General features: G+C 36.0%; 2 protein-coding genes across 2 annotated transcripts; both read left to right on the forward strand.

The window, feature by feature from the left end:
* Positions 1-363: 363 nt before the first annotated feature.
* LOC121786817 (mavicyanin-like) lies at positions 364-1,004 on the forward strand. Its single transcript, XM_042185432.1, has 2 exons — positions 364-538; positions 625-1,004. The coding sequence occupies exons 1-2, from the start codon at positions 364-366 to the stop codon at positions 1,002-1,004; spliced, it is 555 nt and encodes a 184-aa protein (XP_042041366.1).
* A 7,199-nt stretch (positions 1,005-8,203) lies between these two features.
* Positions 8,204-9,057, forward strand: LOC121786818 (PLAT domain-containing protein 3-like). Its single transcript, XM_042185433.1, has 2 exons — positions 8,204-8,287; positions 8,387-9,057. The coding sequence occupies exons 1-2, from the start codon at positions 8,204-8,206 to the stop codon at positions 8,879-8,881; spliced, it is 579 nt and encodes a 192-aa protein (XP_042041367.1). The 3' UTR covers positions 8,882-9,057.
* Positions 9,058-17,827: the final 8,770 nt, after the last annotated feature.

The following is a 17,827-nucleotide window of genomic DNA, read 5'->3' on the forward strand; positions in this document are numbered from 1 at the left end:
AAGATATGGAATTTATAGTTAAATTTAAATCTACATAAATTTTTTAGTTCCAATTGAACCAACGATTTGTAATTAATTACTTGTATATAATTTCACACAAACTCATTATTTGAGTGAAATATTAATAACATAATAAAAAGGGACCATAACTGAAACGATGTTTGACTGAATGGTTGACTGTTTCCAGACACGTAAGCATAACTGATTCACCCCACTCCCACACTTCTCCACTCCTCATGCGATCTCTCTCGCCCTCCTACGCCTATATATATGTCATCAATTCACCATCTTCAACACCAAATCCCATTTCTTCATCCTTTCTCATCTCAATCCAGCTATACATATAAGTATATAACCCAATCAATGGCTTCCACCGCAGCTACTTTCCTCCTCGCCGCCTCATTCGCTATCATGGCTGCCTCAGCCTTCCAGTTTGAGGTCGCAGACGATATCGGATGGTCCAAACCCACCGGAAAAGAGCGCGAGACGTACAACGAATGGGCCGCGCAAAATAGGTTCCACATCCGAGACACACTCCGTAAGTTCCCAACACCAAACATATCTAACACATTCACAACCATCTTAATTTCACATTCACAATTAGTATCCATTTTTTTGCATCAGATTTCCACTACGCGAAAGACTCGGTGCTGGTGGTCACCTCCGCGGACTATCTAGCGTGCAACGCGTCGAATCCCATCGCTGAATTCGACGACGGAAGCACGGTTTACGAGCTAGACAGGCCGGGCTTCTTTTACTTCATCAGCGGGCAGCCCGGCCACTGCAAGTCGGGCCAGAGGCTCATAGTACGTGTCATGCATCCTTTGCCTCCTGCTGCTGCGCCCGACCTTGCGCCGGAACTTCCACCTTCCTTGGCGCCGTCGGGCGAGGGCGATGGGGATTCGAGGTGGCCGGAGTTTAGTTCGACTGCGAAATTGTCAGTTGTTTCCTACTTCGTTGCTGCTTTTGTAGCACTTCTTGTCACGCTCTACCTCTTCGTGTAGGAGTCATTAATTTGGTTTAGTTTATTTTTTTTTTGTATCGAATTCAAAAACAAATTTGTGATTGTTCTTAGGTTATTGATAGATGATGGTAGTGTTATGTTATTTGATATTATTGCTTATTAGTATGATTTTAGTTTGATTCATTTGAGTATATGGATTATAGACTGATGTCTGAGTTTCATTATACTGTGTTGGTGCTTTAAATTTAATGTCATAGTAGTAATATTTAGTCAGACAACTATTTCTAAATATCAAACTGATGCAGCTATAGATTATCTCAAACAATAAATTAATTATATACAATTCTCTAGCCCTATGTGATTATTTTTTTTACCAACCTCTATTTTTCCAGGCTTTCAATTGAAACCGAACTATTTCGCATTAAAGGGGATGAGTATGATAAATCTGTGTATAGAAATTAAATTTACTACTCCACTTAATTGCAAAAACCTAGCAAATTTAATGTCTCCATGGATGAAGAGAGTGGGAGTTGACAACACAATCATATCCATGGCCGTTGCATTGTGAGTGTGAACAAGTTTTTTTTAAGTTTTGAAATTTAAGAAAGCTTTGTAAGAGCTAAAATAAGCACCAAGAGTGTGGAATAGGAGAATCAAAGACAAGTACTTATCACCCACATATTGGTTGATGGCATAAAATTATGCAAAAAAATTCTGAAAAAAAATTAAAATGGAGAATAGCATACTAATCAAAACACGTGGAATGTGGGGTCAAATTATCCAAGAAAGATTTGCTAGATGAATAATCCAAACCACTATCCACTTTAGAACAACAAAGAAAATACTTTGAGTATCTCAAATATATGATATTTGACTTTCATGCAGTTTAAATCAGGAGTTATTTAATGGAGATCGGTGGAAACAAAACAGCCAACACCCATTTGTATGGATACCATGTGTGATTGCGTACATAAAATCATACTCCATCCGTCCAATAAAAATAAGCTAAATTTCTTTTTCATTCATCCCATAAAAATAATCCATATTCATTTATGAAAACATTTTCTCTTTCTTATTACTTTATCATTTATGGGTCATACCATTTACTACATTATTTCAACTATTTTTTCTCCTTTCTCTATGACTTTACTAAAACCAATATCATTCTCACTTAGCCGATTTCTATAGGACAGGGGAGTAAGATATAAGAGAATACATTTCAAAACAGATGACTCGATTGTGGAGTATGGGAAATCACAAGATCAAGTTGCTAATGTTTTCCTCAAGCCAATTAAGTACAAAGATTTTATCGAGATGGACACATTTCATCACAAAGGGTGATGAAATAAAAAAAACACCTTGATTTTTGTAAAATAATGTGCAATAGAAATATCTAGATATTTGTGAAAGAAGATAACTAGATATTATGTGATACAATTATCTAGATACTCATTTTGTCCACTAAAAACTTTGAGTCTATTTTTTAAGGTGTCTTGGGACTAGGGGTGGGTCGATACGAGATATCGTATCGAAAACGTTGTATCGTATATCATATCGAAAATATCGATATGAAAGAATTTCATATCATTATCGTATCGAAAGTTTCAATATATCGAATTTCGATATATCGAACTTTCGATATGGATAATATCAATATCGTTATCGTATTGATATTTCGATATATCGTACCGAAATTCGATATATCGATATATCGTATTTTGGTACGATATATCGAAATATCGATATTGTATCGAATACCTGTATATCGAAAATTATAATTTCAAAACTTAAAATTCACACAAAAAATAATAAAACTTCAACACAATAAAACTAATAGTGTTCTTATCTCCATAATCAAAATACAACACAACCAAGTACAATTAAATGGATTTATATATATTTATAATTTTAAATTTTAATATGCATTGAATTTCAATATGTTTCGATATATACTATATATCGTATATTCGATATAAAATGATATATCGAAAATATCGATATATATCGTATATTCGATATAAAACGATATATCGCGATATAAGGAAATTCATATCGTTATCGTATCGAAAACTTACGATATGGTATCGTATCGTATCGAAAATTACGATATATCAAAAATTCGATAATTTTTCGATATTTTTCAATACGATATGAGCGATATATCATTTTTTCGATATTTTTCCCCAGCCCTACTTGGGACCGGCTTTTCATGCAGTGGCGGAGCCACATTGGAACAAAGGGGTACAACTGTACCTCCAAAACTTGCGGCTATAATTCTTTCACAGAGAAAAAATAGCATAGTTAGTCCAGTGGTGTATGTCTCTATATTCTTTCACATAGAAGGCATGGGTTCGATTCCTTTCAATGATATTACATTTCTTATTTATACTTTTATTTTTTATTCATGCAAATATTACATTTCTCTTCACTCTTGTTTTTAATTCATGCAAATATTACATTTCTTATTTATACTTTTATTTTTTATTCATGTAAATATTACATTTCTTATATCTATACTTTTCTGTCTCTTTTAAACATTCTAAAATGCATTTGAAATTGAAACCTATGCAATGTATTATGTATCTATCTTTATTTTTCTGTTTTTCTTTTTATATTTTATGTTCTTCACTCTTGTTTTTAATTCATGCAAATATTACATTTCTTATTTATACTTTTCTATCTCTTTTAAACATTCTAAAATGCATTCGAAAATTGAAACCTATGCAATGTATTATGCATCTATCTTTATTTTTCTGTTTTTTAAATTTTATGTGTTCTTATATTTTGAAACCTATGTAATGCATTATGCATCTATTTTTATTTTTCTGTTTTTCAATTTATGTATTCTTATATTTTTTTTTATCTTTTTAGTTCTTTTATCTTTTTGATTTTCTTGTAATGCACATCTTCGTGATGATGTTTTTAATAATAAAAAAAATTATATATTTTGATCAGAAAAATTTTGAAGCTTCGAACCAAAATAGTTATTCGTCGCAATCTCAAACGTAAAATCCTGGATCTGGCACTGTTTTCAGGTGAGGATGGTGAGATGGAGAAGTTATATGCATGCAGAACTCTTATTATCAAGGAGGCGGTGAAAGCTGTCGCTTTACGAGTGGGATTAACTGAGTCGAGTGAGTGTGACTAGCGATATTGGTTTTGAGGTTGTGGTTGCATTTATGTAAATGAAACAATATTGCATTAACTCAGGCAATTGCAAGCTCAATAGGCGAGCTTTAGATTTTTTTATACTGAGCATGGAAGGTTTTCACTCACAAAATGTATTACATACCAAACATAGAGATTAGAAGTTGTTAGATTGTAGTTGCTTCAACTAATACTTATATTGTAGCCACTTGGTCAATTGGTGCATCAATGTATTGGATTTTGACACTAATACATGTGCACAAAATTTCGTAGTAGAAAAAAAGGAATTCAATTTATGTGTTAATAGTGGAATTTGTTTGATATTTAGATGATTGAGTATAATTTGTTTAACTTTGATTAGAATTAAAAAGAAGAGAAAAATAATTGAAATAGTATTGGTTAATAGTGAGTTTCAGGTGGTGAAAAGGTTTTCTAAGAATATAAAATTAACTAATTTTGTGAAACGAACTAAAATGGCAAAAGAAGACTATTTTATAGTAGGATTTAGTGTATTTATTGAGAATTATGTATTACAAATATATCGATAATTAGAGTAGAAACATTTGAATTTCTATATTAGAAATATCTGGATACAAAGTAAAGAAATGTCTAGAAAAATATACTCCATTGTTCCCTAAAAATATACTTCTAGTTTTTACTATTTTGGATATCCCTTAAAATTAAACTAATTTTAAATAAAATAAAAAACATTTTTTCCTTTGACTCTCATTTTGGATCATCTCTTATAAGGTGAGTACCTCATCTAGTGTTGCCCACGGTTCCAAAACCGGCGGTTCCGGTTCGGAACCGCCGGTTCCGGTTTGGTCGAAGTCGGAACCGGAACCGGACCGTGAGGCTATTTCACGGTTCCGGTTTCGGTTCGGAACCGCCGGTTTTCTGGCGGTTTACACGGTTCCGGTTCGAAAACCGGCGGTTTCGCGGTTCGATTTTTTTAAAAATTAGAAATTTGGACTTTTACAATAAATTGGAACAAGACAATGGATAATTTAAATTGAAATAAGATGAATTAGGTGAAAATGATATCAATTTTATTGAATTTGAGTTGTAACGGACAACGATACATTACAATTTACAATACATATACAAGTATACAACATACAATAATGTAATATAAATTTGAAATTTGGACTTATACAATAAATTGGAACAAGACAATGGATAATTTAAATTGAAATAAGATGAATAAGATGAAAATGATATCAATTTTATTGAATTTGAGTTGTAACGGACAACGATACATTACAATTTACAATACATATACAAGTATACAACATACAATAATGTAATATAAATTTGAAATTTGGACTTATACAATAAATTGGAACAAGACAATGGATAATTTAAGTTGAAATAAGACGAATAAGATGAAAATGATATCAATTTTATTGAATTTGAGTTGTAACGGACAACGATACACTACAATTTACAATACATATACAAGTATACAACATACAATAATGTAATATAAATTTGAAATTTGGACTTATACAATAAATTGGAACAAGACAATGGATAATTTAAATTGAAATAAGATGAATCAGATGAAAATGATATCAATTTTATTGAATTTGAGTTATAACGGACAACGATACATTGCAATTTATAATATATATACAAGTATACAACATACAATAATGTAATATAAATTTAAAATTTAGACTTATACAATAAATTGGAATAAGACAATGGATAATTTAAGTTGAAATAAGATGAAAATGATATCAATTTTATTGAATTTGAGTTGTAACGGACAACGATACATTACAATTTACAATACATATACAAGTATACAACATACAATAATGTAATATAAATTTGAAATTTGGACTTATACAATAAATTGGAACAAGACAATGGATAATTTAAATTGAAATAAGATGAATAAGATGAAAATGATATCAATTTTATTGAATTTGAGTTGTAACGGACAACGATACATTACAATGTACAATACATATACAAGTATACAACATACAATAATGTAATATAAATTTGAAATTTGGACTTATACAATAAATTGGAACAAGACAATGTATAATTTAAGTTGAAATAAGACGAATAAGATGAAAATGATATCAATTTTATTGAATTTGAGTTGTAACGGACAACGATACACTACAATTTACAATACATATACAAGTATACAACATACAATAATGTAATATAAATTTGAAATTTAGACTTATACAATAAATTTGAACAAGACAATGGATAATTTAAATTGAAATAAGATGAATCAGATGAAAATGATATCAATTTTATTGAATTTGAGTTGTAACGGACAATGATACATTGCAATTTACAATATATATACAAGTATACAACATACAATAATGTAATATAAATTTAAAATTTAGACTTATACAATAAATTGGAACAAGACAATGGATAATTTAAGTTGAAATAAGATGAAAATAATATCAATTTTATTGAATTTGAGTTGTAACGGACAACAATACATTACAATTTACAATACATATACAAGTATACAACATACAATAATGTAATATAAATTTGAAATTTGGACTTATACCATAAATTGGAACAAGGCAATGGATAATTTAAATTGAAATAAGACGAATAAGATGAAAATGATATCAATTTTATTGAATTTGAGTTGTAACGAACAACGATACATTACAATTTACATTACATATACAAGTATACAACATACAATAATGTAATATAAATTTGAAATTTGGACTTATACAATAAATTGGAACAAGACAATGGATAATTTAAATTGAAATAAGACGAATAAGATGAAAATGATATCAATTTTATTGAATTTGAGTTGTAACGGACAACGATACATTACAATTTACAATACATATACAAGTATACAACATTATATAATAGAAATGTAGAAATATGGAACAATATATACTTTTTTGTTTAAGCAATTGAGAAAGAAATACAACTTATAGAACTACGGGAACAAGTATAAGTGTATAACATGCGTAATAAGAGTAGCACTTGAGTAATTAAATGGAAGCACAATAGCACAAATGATAAATTGGAGACAAAGAGAGAGAATTGAGAGATTGAAGAGAGAAACTCTTATTAACACATGAGTGGGGTGAATGTAAATGAGGATAGATTGGGGTATTTATAGATAAAAATGGGGGGAAAATGGAAGATTTCGAATTTGAAATCTGAAAAAAAAAAATTGAATTTTCGGAAAAACCGGCGGTTTTTGGCGGAAAACCGCCGGTTTCCGGTCCAAAAACCGCTGGAACCGGCCCTCCCCGATGCCTTGGTTTCCGCGCACGAACCGGCGGTTCGGTGACGGTTCCGGTTCGAAAAATCTTGAACCTGAACCGGACCGCGACCCGAATTGCGACGGTTCCGGTTCGAGGAAATCGCCACGGTTCCGGTTCGGAACCGGAACCGGTTCCGGTTCCGGTTCGCCGGTTAACCGCCGGAACCGGAACCGGTGGGCATCCCTCATCTACCATCAAAGCTCTCCCAAAGCCAAACTTTGTGTCGATCGGTTTACTTAACTTGTTTCATTTTTAACCCACTGGTCAATCAAATTCTCGCTTTGTACATAAATTATTCACGTTTATGTATTTTTTTTTATTTATTTTATATAACACGTGGCGGTGTACATACCTCCATGAACATCATATAGGTGGCAATCACATTTTTAAGAAGTAAAATCGGATTATAGTAATATGACAAGTAAAATTACTTTATCACTATTTCACAATTTTATGATAATAATTTTGTAATTTTATTATTAAGTAAGTAATTTATTTCCTTAAACCTTTTTAATTAGCAAATAGTACTCCTATTTCTTGTTGATATACTTGGTCTGAATCACAACTTTATGTAGTATAATGATTGAGCTAGTCAAACGCCAAAATGTTGTTATGTTTGTTAGAGTTGAACAAGTAATACACAGATTAAGAAGAATTATTTGTATGATGAACTAGCTATAAATAGAGCACAAGCAAAATCTTTATATCTATTTGAATCATACAGTACAATATCTATACACAGTTTCATACAAGTAGCATTGATTAGTCGAGAAGGAAACACGTATTTTCCGATCATCGGTAGAGAAAGATGTCCAGCCACATCGGTTTAATACGCGCCACAGCTTCGCTCGTCCTGGCCCTTTTTGTGATCGCCTCGTCCGCATCTTCTCCTGTATGTGATTCTTATGCAATCGAGTTTGTTAAATTTTTTTAATCATGTAGTAATAATTAATTTTGGTGACCTAATTTTTTTTTTTTTTTTTTTACGTAGGATTGTGTTTACACTCTATATGTAGAGACGGGTTCAGTGGTGAAAGCAGGGACCAACTCGAAAATCAGCGTCACGCTGAGCGACTCGAGCAAGACCTCGGTTTGGATCCCGGACCTGAAGAAATGGGGCCTCATGGGCCGAAAACACGACTACTTTGAGAGGGGAAGTGTCGATGTTTTCACGGGCCTCGCCCCATGCATCGGGGCCCCCATTTGCAGGATCAATATCACCTCTGACGGGGCCGGGTCCCACCACGGCTGGCTCTGTAACTCCGTCGAGATCACCTCCACCGGCCACCGCATGGGCTGCAGCCAGTCCATTTTCTACGTCGACCAGTGGCTCTCCACGGATGCGCCGCCCTACAACTTGTCGGCGGTTGTCAACGGTTGTGGAGATTTTGCGGCCCGGAAAAGTGTTGGCCCATTTGTTTTCGCGAGGCCCATTGGATCTGTTTCTGCTACTGCTGCAAAGCGAAGTGCGAGAAACAGTTTTTAATTTTTTTAGTGTTCTAGTGAGAGATTAAGTTGATCGAAGAAAGGCTTTGTTTTTTGGTTTTTCAAGTAAATAAAATAGAGTTTGTTTGCTTGCAAAGTTTAAGGCCGTCTACTATTTTTTTCTAGCTCACGTGTAACAAAAACTGCAATAGTCAGGTCCAGTTATAATAATGAACACGATACCATCTCTGTCTTTCGACGCCGATGACAACTATTATTGAGGAGTTTTGCGACGAAGCTAAGGGATAACAGAATATGAGAGACAAGAATGTTGGCTGTGGATGCTCAAATGAATAAGAAACAAGTGCAGGGACTGACTTGTAAATAATCAAGAGTTCAAGTTTGAAATTCAGTTACAACGGCTAGCAACGGTTTTTCGGTTGTGAAAGAGTTGAGCTGCTTTAAAGAGTGTTGAAGCAGCAGTTACTAGTTCATAACAGCAATCAATAGCTAGAGTTAGAGATACACACTATCTTTATGAGGAATTAGATTGAATAGTCTTCGGTTCTTGATGTGAGTTCATGTGCGAAGAGAGAGTTGATGATTCTTGAGTGTGTGATCGTGTTGTATGATTGTAATTCTTGATCGTGTTGAAATAAAGAGCTTCGTGATTCTCCTGTGGACGTAGGTTCGAAAGAGCCGAACCACGTAAACAGCCGTGTCCTCCATTTCTGCAAGTTTATTCATTGCTTTGTTTGTGTTTGTTGAATTGTCCGTCAGTTAGAGTTTCTTCATTCTCGTTTCGTTTCTTCGTTCATTCTAACAAATTGGCGCCGTCTGTGGGAAACTCAAGCTCACGAGATGACAACCTCAAAGTTCGACATGGAGAAGTTCACGGGCAAAAACGATTTTAGGCTGTGGCGGCTCAAGATGAAGGCAGTTCTTATGTAGCAAGGTTTATGGGAGGTGTTGAAGAATAAGGCTGATTCAGATGGGGAGAAGGGTGATGCCAAGGGGCAAGAGGCTGACAAGGGTGGAGCTAAGGCCCAGGATCTTCATGACAGAGGTACACTGATCTTGAGTTTGAGTGATCACGTACTGAGAGAAGTTTCTAAAGAAGAGACCGCGGCTGGGGTTTGGGCCAAGCTCGAGTCATTGTACATGACTAAGTCGCTCATCAATAGGCTCTTGCTCAAACAAAAGCTATTCACATTCAAAATGTCAGAATCAAGAAGTATTGGAGAACAACTTGAGGAGTTTGCTAAGTATGTCGATGATCTTGAGAATATAGAAGAGGTTATCAAGGATGAGGACAAGGCACTAATCCTCCTCAACTCCTTGCCCAAAAGTTTTGAGCAATTCAAGGATGCGATACTACATGGCAGGGATTCGAAAGGCACCTATGAAGAGGTGCATTCTGCCCTCAAGATGAAAGAATTCCAGAAGGTAGTTGAGAAGGCTGTGGATCCGGCCAGTGAAAGTCTTACTGTAAAGTTTGATCCATGAAAGGGTGGAAAGAAGAAGTTTCAGAAGAAGCAGAAACCTTGGAAGGAGAGGCCAGTGGAGGAAAAGGAATCCAGATCATGTCATTATTGTAAGAAGCCCGGACACATCAAGAAAAACTGCTTTGCTTGGAGAAGGAAGCAAGACGAAAGTGACAAAGCACTAGATACTGCTGATGTTACTGAGGAAGTTGAGATGGCCCAGGTTATGAATGTGACAGAGGATGAGGCCATGGATGTATGGGTGATGGATTCAGACTGTAGCTTACACATGACTTCCAAGAGAAGGTGGCTCATGAACCTCCAAGATGCCACTGGTTCTGTTTTGCTTGGAAATAATCAAGTCTGCCAGGTGAAGGGCATATGGAGTATGAGATTGCTCATGGAAGATGGTTCTCAGAGGATATTATCAGAAGTTAGGTATATCCCCTCCATCAAAAGAAACTTGATATCCCTTGGAATGCTTGAGAGAAAGGGCTTTGCATCAATTATGGCAGATGGTTTCATAAAAGTGATGAAGGGTGCTGACACACTCATGATAGCCGAGAGAGTAAATAATCTATACTATCTCAGGGCAAGAGCCATTGATGCTGATCAAGTGAATGCAGTGATGAAGATGAGACTCATTGATTGGCACCACAGATTGGGTCATCTGGGATATGCAGATTTGAAGGAACTTGCCAAGAAAGAATTGATAGCCCTTGATGAAGGGTCAGATGAGGCCGAACTAAAGTCTTGTGAGGAGTGTATACTTGGGAAAAGCAAGAAGTTGTCATACTCTACAGGGAAGCATACTTCCTCAAGCCCTTTGGAGTATGCTCATGCTGATATTTGGGGCTTCACCGGTTCAAAGTATGGTGGGGGCAAGTATTTTCTCTCAATAATAGATGACTTCTCAAGAAAGATATGGCTGTATGTTATGAAGGAGAAGTCAGAAGCCTGTAGTAAGTTTCAAGAATGGTGCAATGAAGTTGAGACAGAGAAAGACAGTACACTAAAGTGTCTTAGGACAGACAATGGCCTGGAGTTCCTCTCATCAAAATTTGATATTTTCTGTAAGAGCAAAGGGATCAAGAGGCATAGGACTGTTCCACATAATCCACAACAAAACGGAGTGGCTGATAGAGCCAATAGGACAATCCTAGAGAGGCTGAGATGTATGTTGATTTCATCTGGTATGCCTAAGCATTTCTGGGCAGAGGCTGCTTCAACGGCTGTTGTGCTCATCAATAAGTGTCCTTCTACTTCAATTAACAATGACACACCAGATATGAGGTGGTATGGATCGGCTGGAGATTAAACTAAGTTGAGAAGTTTTGGTTGCAGGGTGTATGCACACACCAAGAGAACCAAGCTGGATCCTAGAGCTTTGAAATGCATTATGTTGGGGTATCAGAAGGGTGTCGAAGGTTGCAGGTTATGGTGAACGGAAAAGGGGATGGGCCAGGTTGTCATAAGCATAGATGTGGTATTCAAAGATAGTGAAATGCCTTATTTGATGGGAAATTCAGACAGTACTCGGTTTGAGGTGGAGCTCACTGTGCATCAGTCTGAGAATTCCCATGATGCTCAGTCTGATGAGGAGACTACAGAAGTAATTCCATCAGAGGAAACGAATGAGAGCCAGAGAAGTCATGTTATAGCCAGAGACAGACAGAGAAGGCAGATCAAGCTCCCTTCCAGATATAGTGATTATGACATGTTGTATTATGCTATCACTGTTGGAGAGGAGATTGAATACCATGAGCCATCAACCTATAAAGAGGCACTGAGAAGTCCAGAGAAAGATAGATGGCTCAGAGCAATGCAATAGGAGATAGATTCACTCTACAAGAATCACACTTGAATTCTGGTTCTGTGGCCCAAGCACCATAAATGCATAGGCTGTAAGTGGGTGTACAAGAAGAAAGTAGAGGCATTCAGGAACAATGAAGTGAGATATAAGGCTAGATTGGTAGCCAAGGGATTCACACAAAGAGAGGGAATAGATTTCAATGAGATTTTTCCCCTGTTGTGAAGCATAGTTCCATAAGGATTCTACTTGCCATTGTTGCTCACAAAGATTGGGAGCTTCAACAGATGGGTGTGAAGACGGCCTTCTTGAATGGAGAATTAGAGGAGAGTATATACATGGAACAGCCTGAGGGCTTTGTGAAGAAGGGTGCGGAAGATAAAGTTTGCCTTATGAAAAGAAGCTTGTATGGACTTAGGCAAAGCTCTAGGCAGTGGTACATCAGATTTGATGAATTTATGCATAGAGCAGGTTTTGAGAAATCGCAATATGACAATTGTGTTTTCATTAAGAAGAGCAAATGGGTGGCCATTGCATATTTGCTGCTCTATGTAGACGATATGTTAATTGCAGTAGCTTCATTATCAGATATTCAAGACATCAAGAATGAATTGGAGTCAGAATTTGATATGAAGGATTTGGGGAATGCAAAGAGGATCCTAGGGATGGATATCATCAGAAATAGGAAAGAAAGAAAGCTATGGCTCACTCAGAAGGAATACATCAAGAAGCTACTGGAAAGGTTTCAGATGGAGAACAACAAGTCTGTAACAATTCCTTTGTCAGCTCAGTTCAAGTTATCTGCCAATCAGAGTCCAAAGACAGAAGATCAGAGAAGAGAGATGCTGAAAGTACCTTATGCTAGCATTGTGGGCAGTATAATGTATACAATGGTTTGCTCAAGACCTGACATAAGCCATGCTATCAGTGTAACTAGCAGGTTCATGGCTGACCCGGGAATGGAGCATTGGCATGGATTGAAGTGGATATTGAAGTATCTCAGAGGCACAACTGGTTACAGCATACTATTTGATGGTGAATGCAAGTCCAGTGATGAGGTTGTGATGGGATATTGTGACTCAAATTTTGCAGTGAGTCAAGATACAAGGAAATCACAATCTGGGTATGTCTTTTGCCTATATGGATCTGCTGTCAGCTGGAAATCGAATTTACAATCAGTATTAGCACTCTCCACAACAGAAGCTGAGTATATTGCCATGGCAGAGGCAGTGAAAGTGAGTTTCTGGTTAAAGGGCATACTTTCAGACTTTGGAATAAAGCTAGAGGCTGTGACAATCATGTGTGACAGTAATAGTGCGATATGTTTGTCTAAACATCAGACATTCCACGAAAGGTCCAAACATGTTGATGTTAAGCTTCACTTTATTAGGGATGAAGTGAGTAAAGGAAAGGTGAAGATTGTGAAAGTTTCCACTGAGGAGAATGCGACAGATATGTTAACCAAGGCCATTCCAAGTTCAACGCTCAAGCATTGCTTGGAGTTGGTCAAGTTGGTGGAGTACTGAGAGCTAGGAGATTGGAGAAGATGATCGAGCATTGTTTCATTCGAGATCTAAGGTGGAGATTTGTTGGCTGTGGATGCTCAAATGAATAAGAAACAAGTGCAGGGACTGACTTGGAAATAATCAAGAGTTCAAGTTTGAAATTCAGTTACAACGGCTAGCAACGTTTTTTCGGTTGTGAAAGAGTTGAGCTGCTTTAAAGAGTGTTGAAGCAGTAGTTACTAGTTCATAACAGCAATCAATAGCTAGAGTTAGAGATACACACTATCTTTGTGAGGAATTAGATTGAATAGTCTTCGGTTCTTGATGTGAGTTCATGAGCGAAGAGAGTGTTGCTGATTCTTGAGTGTGTGATCGTGTTGTATGATTGTAATTCTTGATCGTGTTGAAATAAAGAGCTTCGTGATTCTCCCGTGGACGTAGGTTCGAAAGAGCCGAACCACGTAAACAGTCGTGTCCTCCATTTCTGCAAGTTTATTCATTGCTTTGTTTGTGTTTGTTGAATTGTCTGTGAGTTAGAGTTTCTTCATTCTCGTTTCGTTTCTTCGTTCATTCTAACAAAGAATATTTACTACTTGCATTAATTGATTGTATTGCGTGCTTTTATTGTTTATTTACATGTCAATATGTCATCATTCACTCACGATAAGCTAACTAACCTCCTATCTAATTAGTGTAGCTAATTCGCATTTAAAGCAACAATATGCTACTCCACATCTAATCTACTAATAAGTATTTAGGTTACAAGATTATATCCGATTATTTGATTCATGAGACCTGAATCTCATGACTCCTAGATGGATAGGTATATAATAATTAGTCATAGTCAATCATCTCTTACTAAATAATCTCACAACTTAATCATAACTAAATTATTTTCTGATAATTTCGTACTCCTATCTAAACTAGTACTCCCTCCGTCCGCAAAATGTTGTTCATGTTTAACTCGGAACGAGTTTGAAGAATGTAAATAAAAGTGAGTGGAAAAAGTTAGTGAATTGTAAGTCCCACATTTATATATTGATTTTATAATAGAATGTGAGTGCAATGAGTTAGTGGAAAATGGAGACCATTTACCAAAAATGGAAAAAAAAAAGCAAAGTGGACAACATTTTGTGGACGAACTAAAATGAAAAAATGGACAACATTTCACGGACGGGGGGAGTATTATTAAATAAAGATGCATGATTATTAACTATTACTAGTACTAAATGGAGCATCACTAAAATATTTTGTATTCCATTCGTCTCAACTAAGTTGAGTCAAAACTTTTGAGCACAAAGATTAAGAAAATGTGTTGAAAAGTAGGAGAGATGAATAAAGTATGAAAGATAAAGAGAGAGTAAACTAGGTGATGAACTAAAGTAAGAGTGATTGTTTTTTTATTAGAAAAGGAAATGACTCAACTTAGTTTGTACATCCCAAAAAGAAATACGACTCAACTTAGTTGGGATGGAAGGTATATGACAAGATAAAATTTGTGAGTAAATATTTCATTTGAATCCTTACTATACAGACCAAAATATCACATATTTTTAATTAGTACATTTATACGTTGTGTCATTGAAATTTCAATACATAGGGCTCCTGAAATCTTTAGCTATGATATTATTTTAATTTTTTAAAAGATGTTAGACTGATTATCCTGTATAAAAAAATCTCAGTATAGACATCACATGTACACATAAATATGTACAGTAGTATTTCATTATACTACTATTTTATAGAGTACTGACAAATATTATCTTTGTCTTATCATCAGAATCACATTTTGTCATTTCAATTCAATCCATAATAAGTCAAATTATAATTTTACTAAGTGGGTCTCACGTTCCACCAACTTATTCCACTCATATGTTATTGTAAAACTAATAGGAATACTATATATAAGTGAGACTCACATGGTCCAATAACTTATTCAACCAACATTTGTTTACATCTCTTAAAGTACATGTTTACAGAATGTTAGTCCTATTATGAGACAGAGGTGGTATATATAAATAAGGGTAAAGATAAATTTACAAAAGTTGTATATACAAAATGCCCTTTAAATTTGAATTGGATAAGACTAATTTATTTTGATTTGATAGCACCATTAATTACATATTTATATGACTAATCTGACCCTATTTACAATTGTAGAATTATTTTTATATTGTTTAAAAAATATGTAATTGAAATTATTCTTGAAAATATTCACCTTTATTTACTGTAGAATTAACGTGGGCCGCAATCAGTGTAGGGCCGATTTATTGTGAAACCCAACTGAGATATTATACGAGGCCCAATCCAGTGTCTGGCCCGTTTAATGTGTACACTCCCAAATGTCTCGGATTGCCGCCATCTGGAAACTCCACGCGGATCACAAAGATGGACCATTGGATTTAGGGTTGTGTGTTTGTTTGGAGTTAAGTTACTCCGCCTCTCTTATTCTTCCAGATTATTCTGAGTCTCTTGATCTCTCTTTCTGTGATTTCTCTGCCTTCTCTCTACTTTCTCTCTCATCTTCTCCAGCGGTTACAGCCGGCCGTTTCCTTTGATCTTCTGGTTTCACCGATGAATCTCAGTAAAGAAGAGATCCTTCGGTTTAGATCTTGAGTTAGGCTACTACTTCGGTTACCTTCTAAGATCTGTGTTAAGACCTGACCTGAGGGTTAGATCTGAGTGTGATTAAAGGTGTTCTTGTGAGATCTCGTGTTGTAAGGCAGACCGCTAAGAATTTTGTGATGTGCGCGTGTTGAGATGGCCTTTGTGAGCGGCACTCAGTGAGAACTAGGGTTTACTGGTTTCTGACGGTCCAGTTTGTTCTACGGTTCATAACCTAAGGCATTCAGTGAAGATTTGGGGAGGTCCAAGGCCTAGTGCAGTCACTGCTGTGACCTGAGTCATTCAGTTCAAATCTTTGTTTCGGTCTTAACTGGAAATAGGATCAAGGCGGTTAGGACAGATAATGACCTTGAGTTTTGCAATGCTCAAATGGATTCTTTGTGTAAAAAACATAGTATTAAGAGGCATAGGACTACTCCCTTTACCCCTCAGCAAAATGGTGTGGCTAAGAGGATGAATAAGACTTTACTTGAAAAAGAGAGATGTCTTTTATCCAAAAGTGGTTTGTTAAAGAAATTTTGGGGTGAAACTCTGTACACTGTCTGCTATATAATAAATTGGTCGCATTCTGTCTCCTTGAAGGGCAAGTGTCCTGAGCATGTTTTTTCTGGTAGAAAACTCAATCTGTCACACCTGAGGGTGTTTGGGTGTAGTGCTTTCATTCACTCCAAGAATGATAAGCTTGATCCAAGGTCTAAAAATGGTGTTTTCCTTGGGTATCCAAAGGGTGTTAAGGGGTATAGAGTCTGGGTTAGGAATGAGCATGGTTTCAGGGTGGTTATCAGTAGGGATGTCATCTTCAATGAAGAAGACTTCCTTTGTCATGTGTCCTTTAGTACCCCTGCTTCTTCAGCCTCAGACTTCCCTAAGGCATTCAGTGAAGATTTGGGGAGGTCCAAGGCCTAGTGCAGTCAATATTGTGACCTGAGCCATTCAGTTCAAATCTTTGTTTTGTTCTTAACTGTGCTAAGTGTTTTTTATCCTCAAGGATCGACTTCTTGTGTTACTGACGTTTTTGCTAAGTGTGCAGGTGCTAATTGGTGGTGTTTGGAGGTTCTAGTCTGGTGAATAACTTGAATGTAGTTAGAATTCTGATTAGGGTTTCTGTACTTAGTATCTTTGTAATCTTGTATTTCTCTTTTGTATTGTGGCTTGTTCATCTGAGTCTAGCCAACTCAGTAAGCGGTGTAATAGCAAAAGAGGTTCTAGTAATTAGTGTCATGGTGGTGTGATCCCTACAGTAGTATCAGAGCCACGGGGGGGATCACCGTGGCATGCTAGGACACTAAAAATAAGGAGGTGGGCTCGTCAGAGTAAAGCTCAGTCTTCGGTATATGCTCGGAGGTAAGTCGGGTGTTCCTGATCTAGGACCCCGCTCTGGTGTATTGGACACCGCTGGCCACGGTCTAGGATTCTGTGCTATTGTTTGAACGCATGTTCTTGATGCTTTACAGCTTTCTCTTCTACTTCCGCTTTTAGTTTTCTGTTTTTTGCTTGCTTGGTGTCCAAAGTGTGCATTCAAGAAAAGTTTCTTGTGTCTAAGTGTGAATTACCTATCCACCATTTGCCTTAACCACCTTGAG

Source organism: Salvia splendens, chromosome 22, assembly GCF_004379255.2.
Source record: "Salvia splendens isolate huo1 chromosome 22, SspV2, whole genome shotgun sequence".
In the NCBI taxonomy this organism is placed as follows: Eukaryota; Viridiplantae; Streptophyta; class Magnoliopsida; order Lamiales; family Lamiaceae; genus Salvia; species Salvia splendens.

Coding starts and splice junctions, on each gene's coding strand:
- LOC121786817 (XM_042185432.1), top strand. CDS start 364: ATGGCTTCCACCGCAGCTACTTTCCTCCTCGCCGCCTCATTCGCTATC. Junction 539..624: donor CCACATCCGAGACACACTCC/GTAAGTTCCCAA, acceptor TTTTTGCATCAG/ATTTCCACTACGCGAAAGAC.
- LOC121786818 (XM_042185433.1), top strand. CDS start 8,204: ATGTCCAGCCACATCGGTTTAATACGCGCCACAGCTTCGCTCGTCCTG. Junction 8,288..8,386: donor CCTCGTCCGCATCTTCTCCT/GTATGTGATTCT, acceptor TTTTTTACGTAG/GATTGTGTTTACACTCTATA.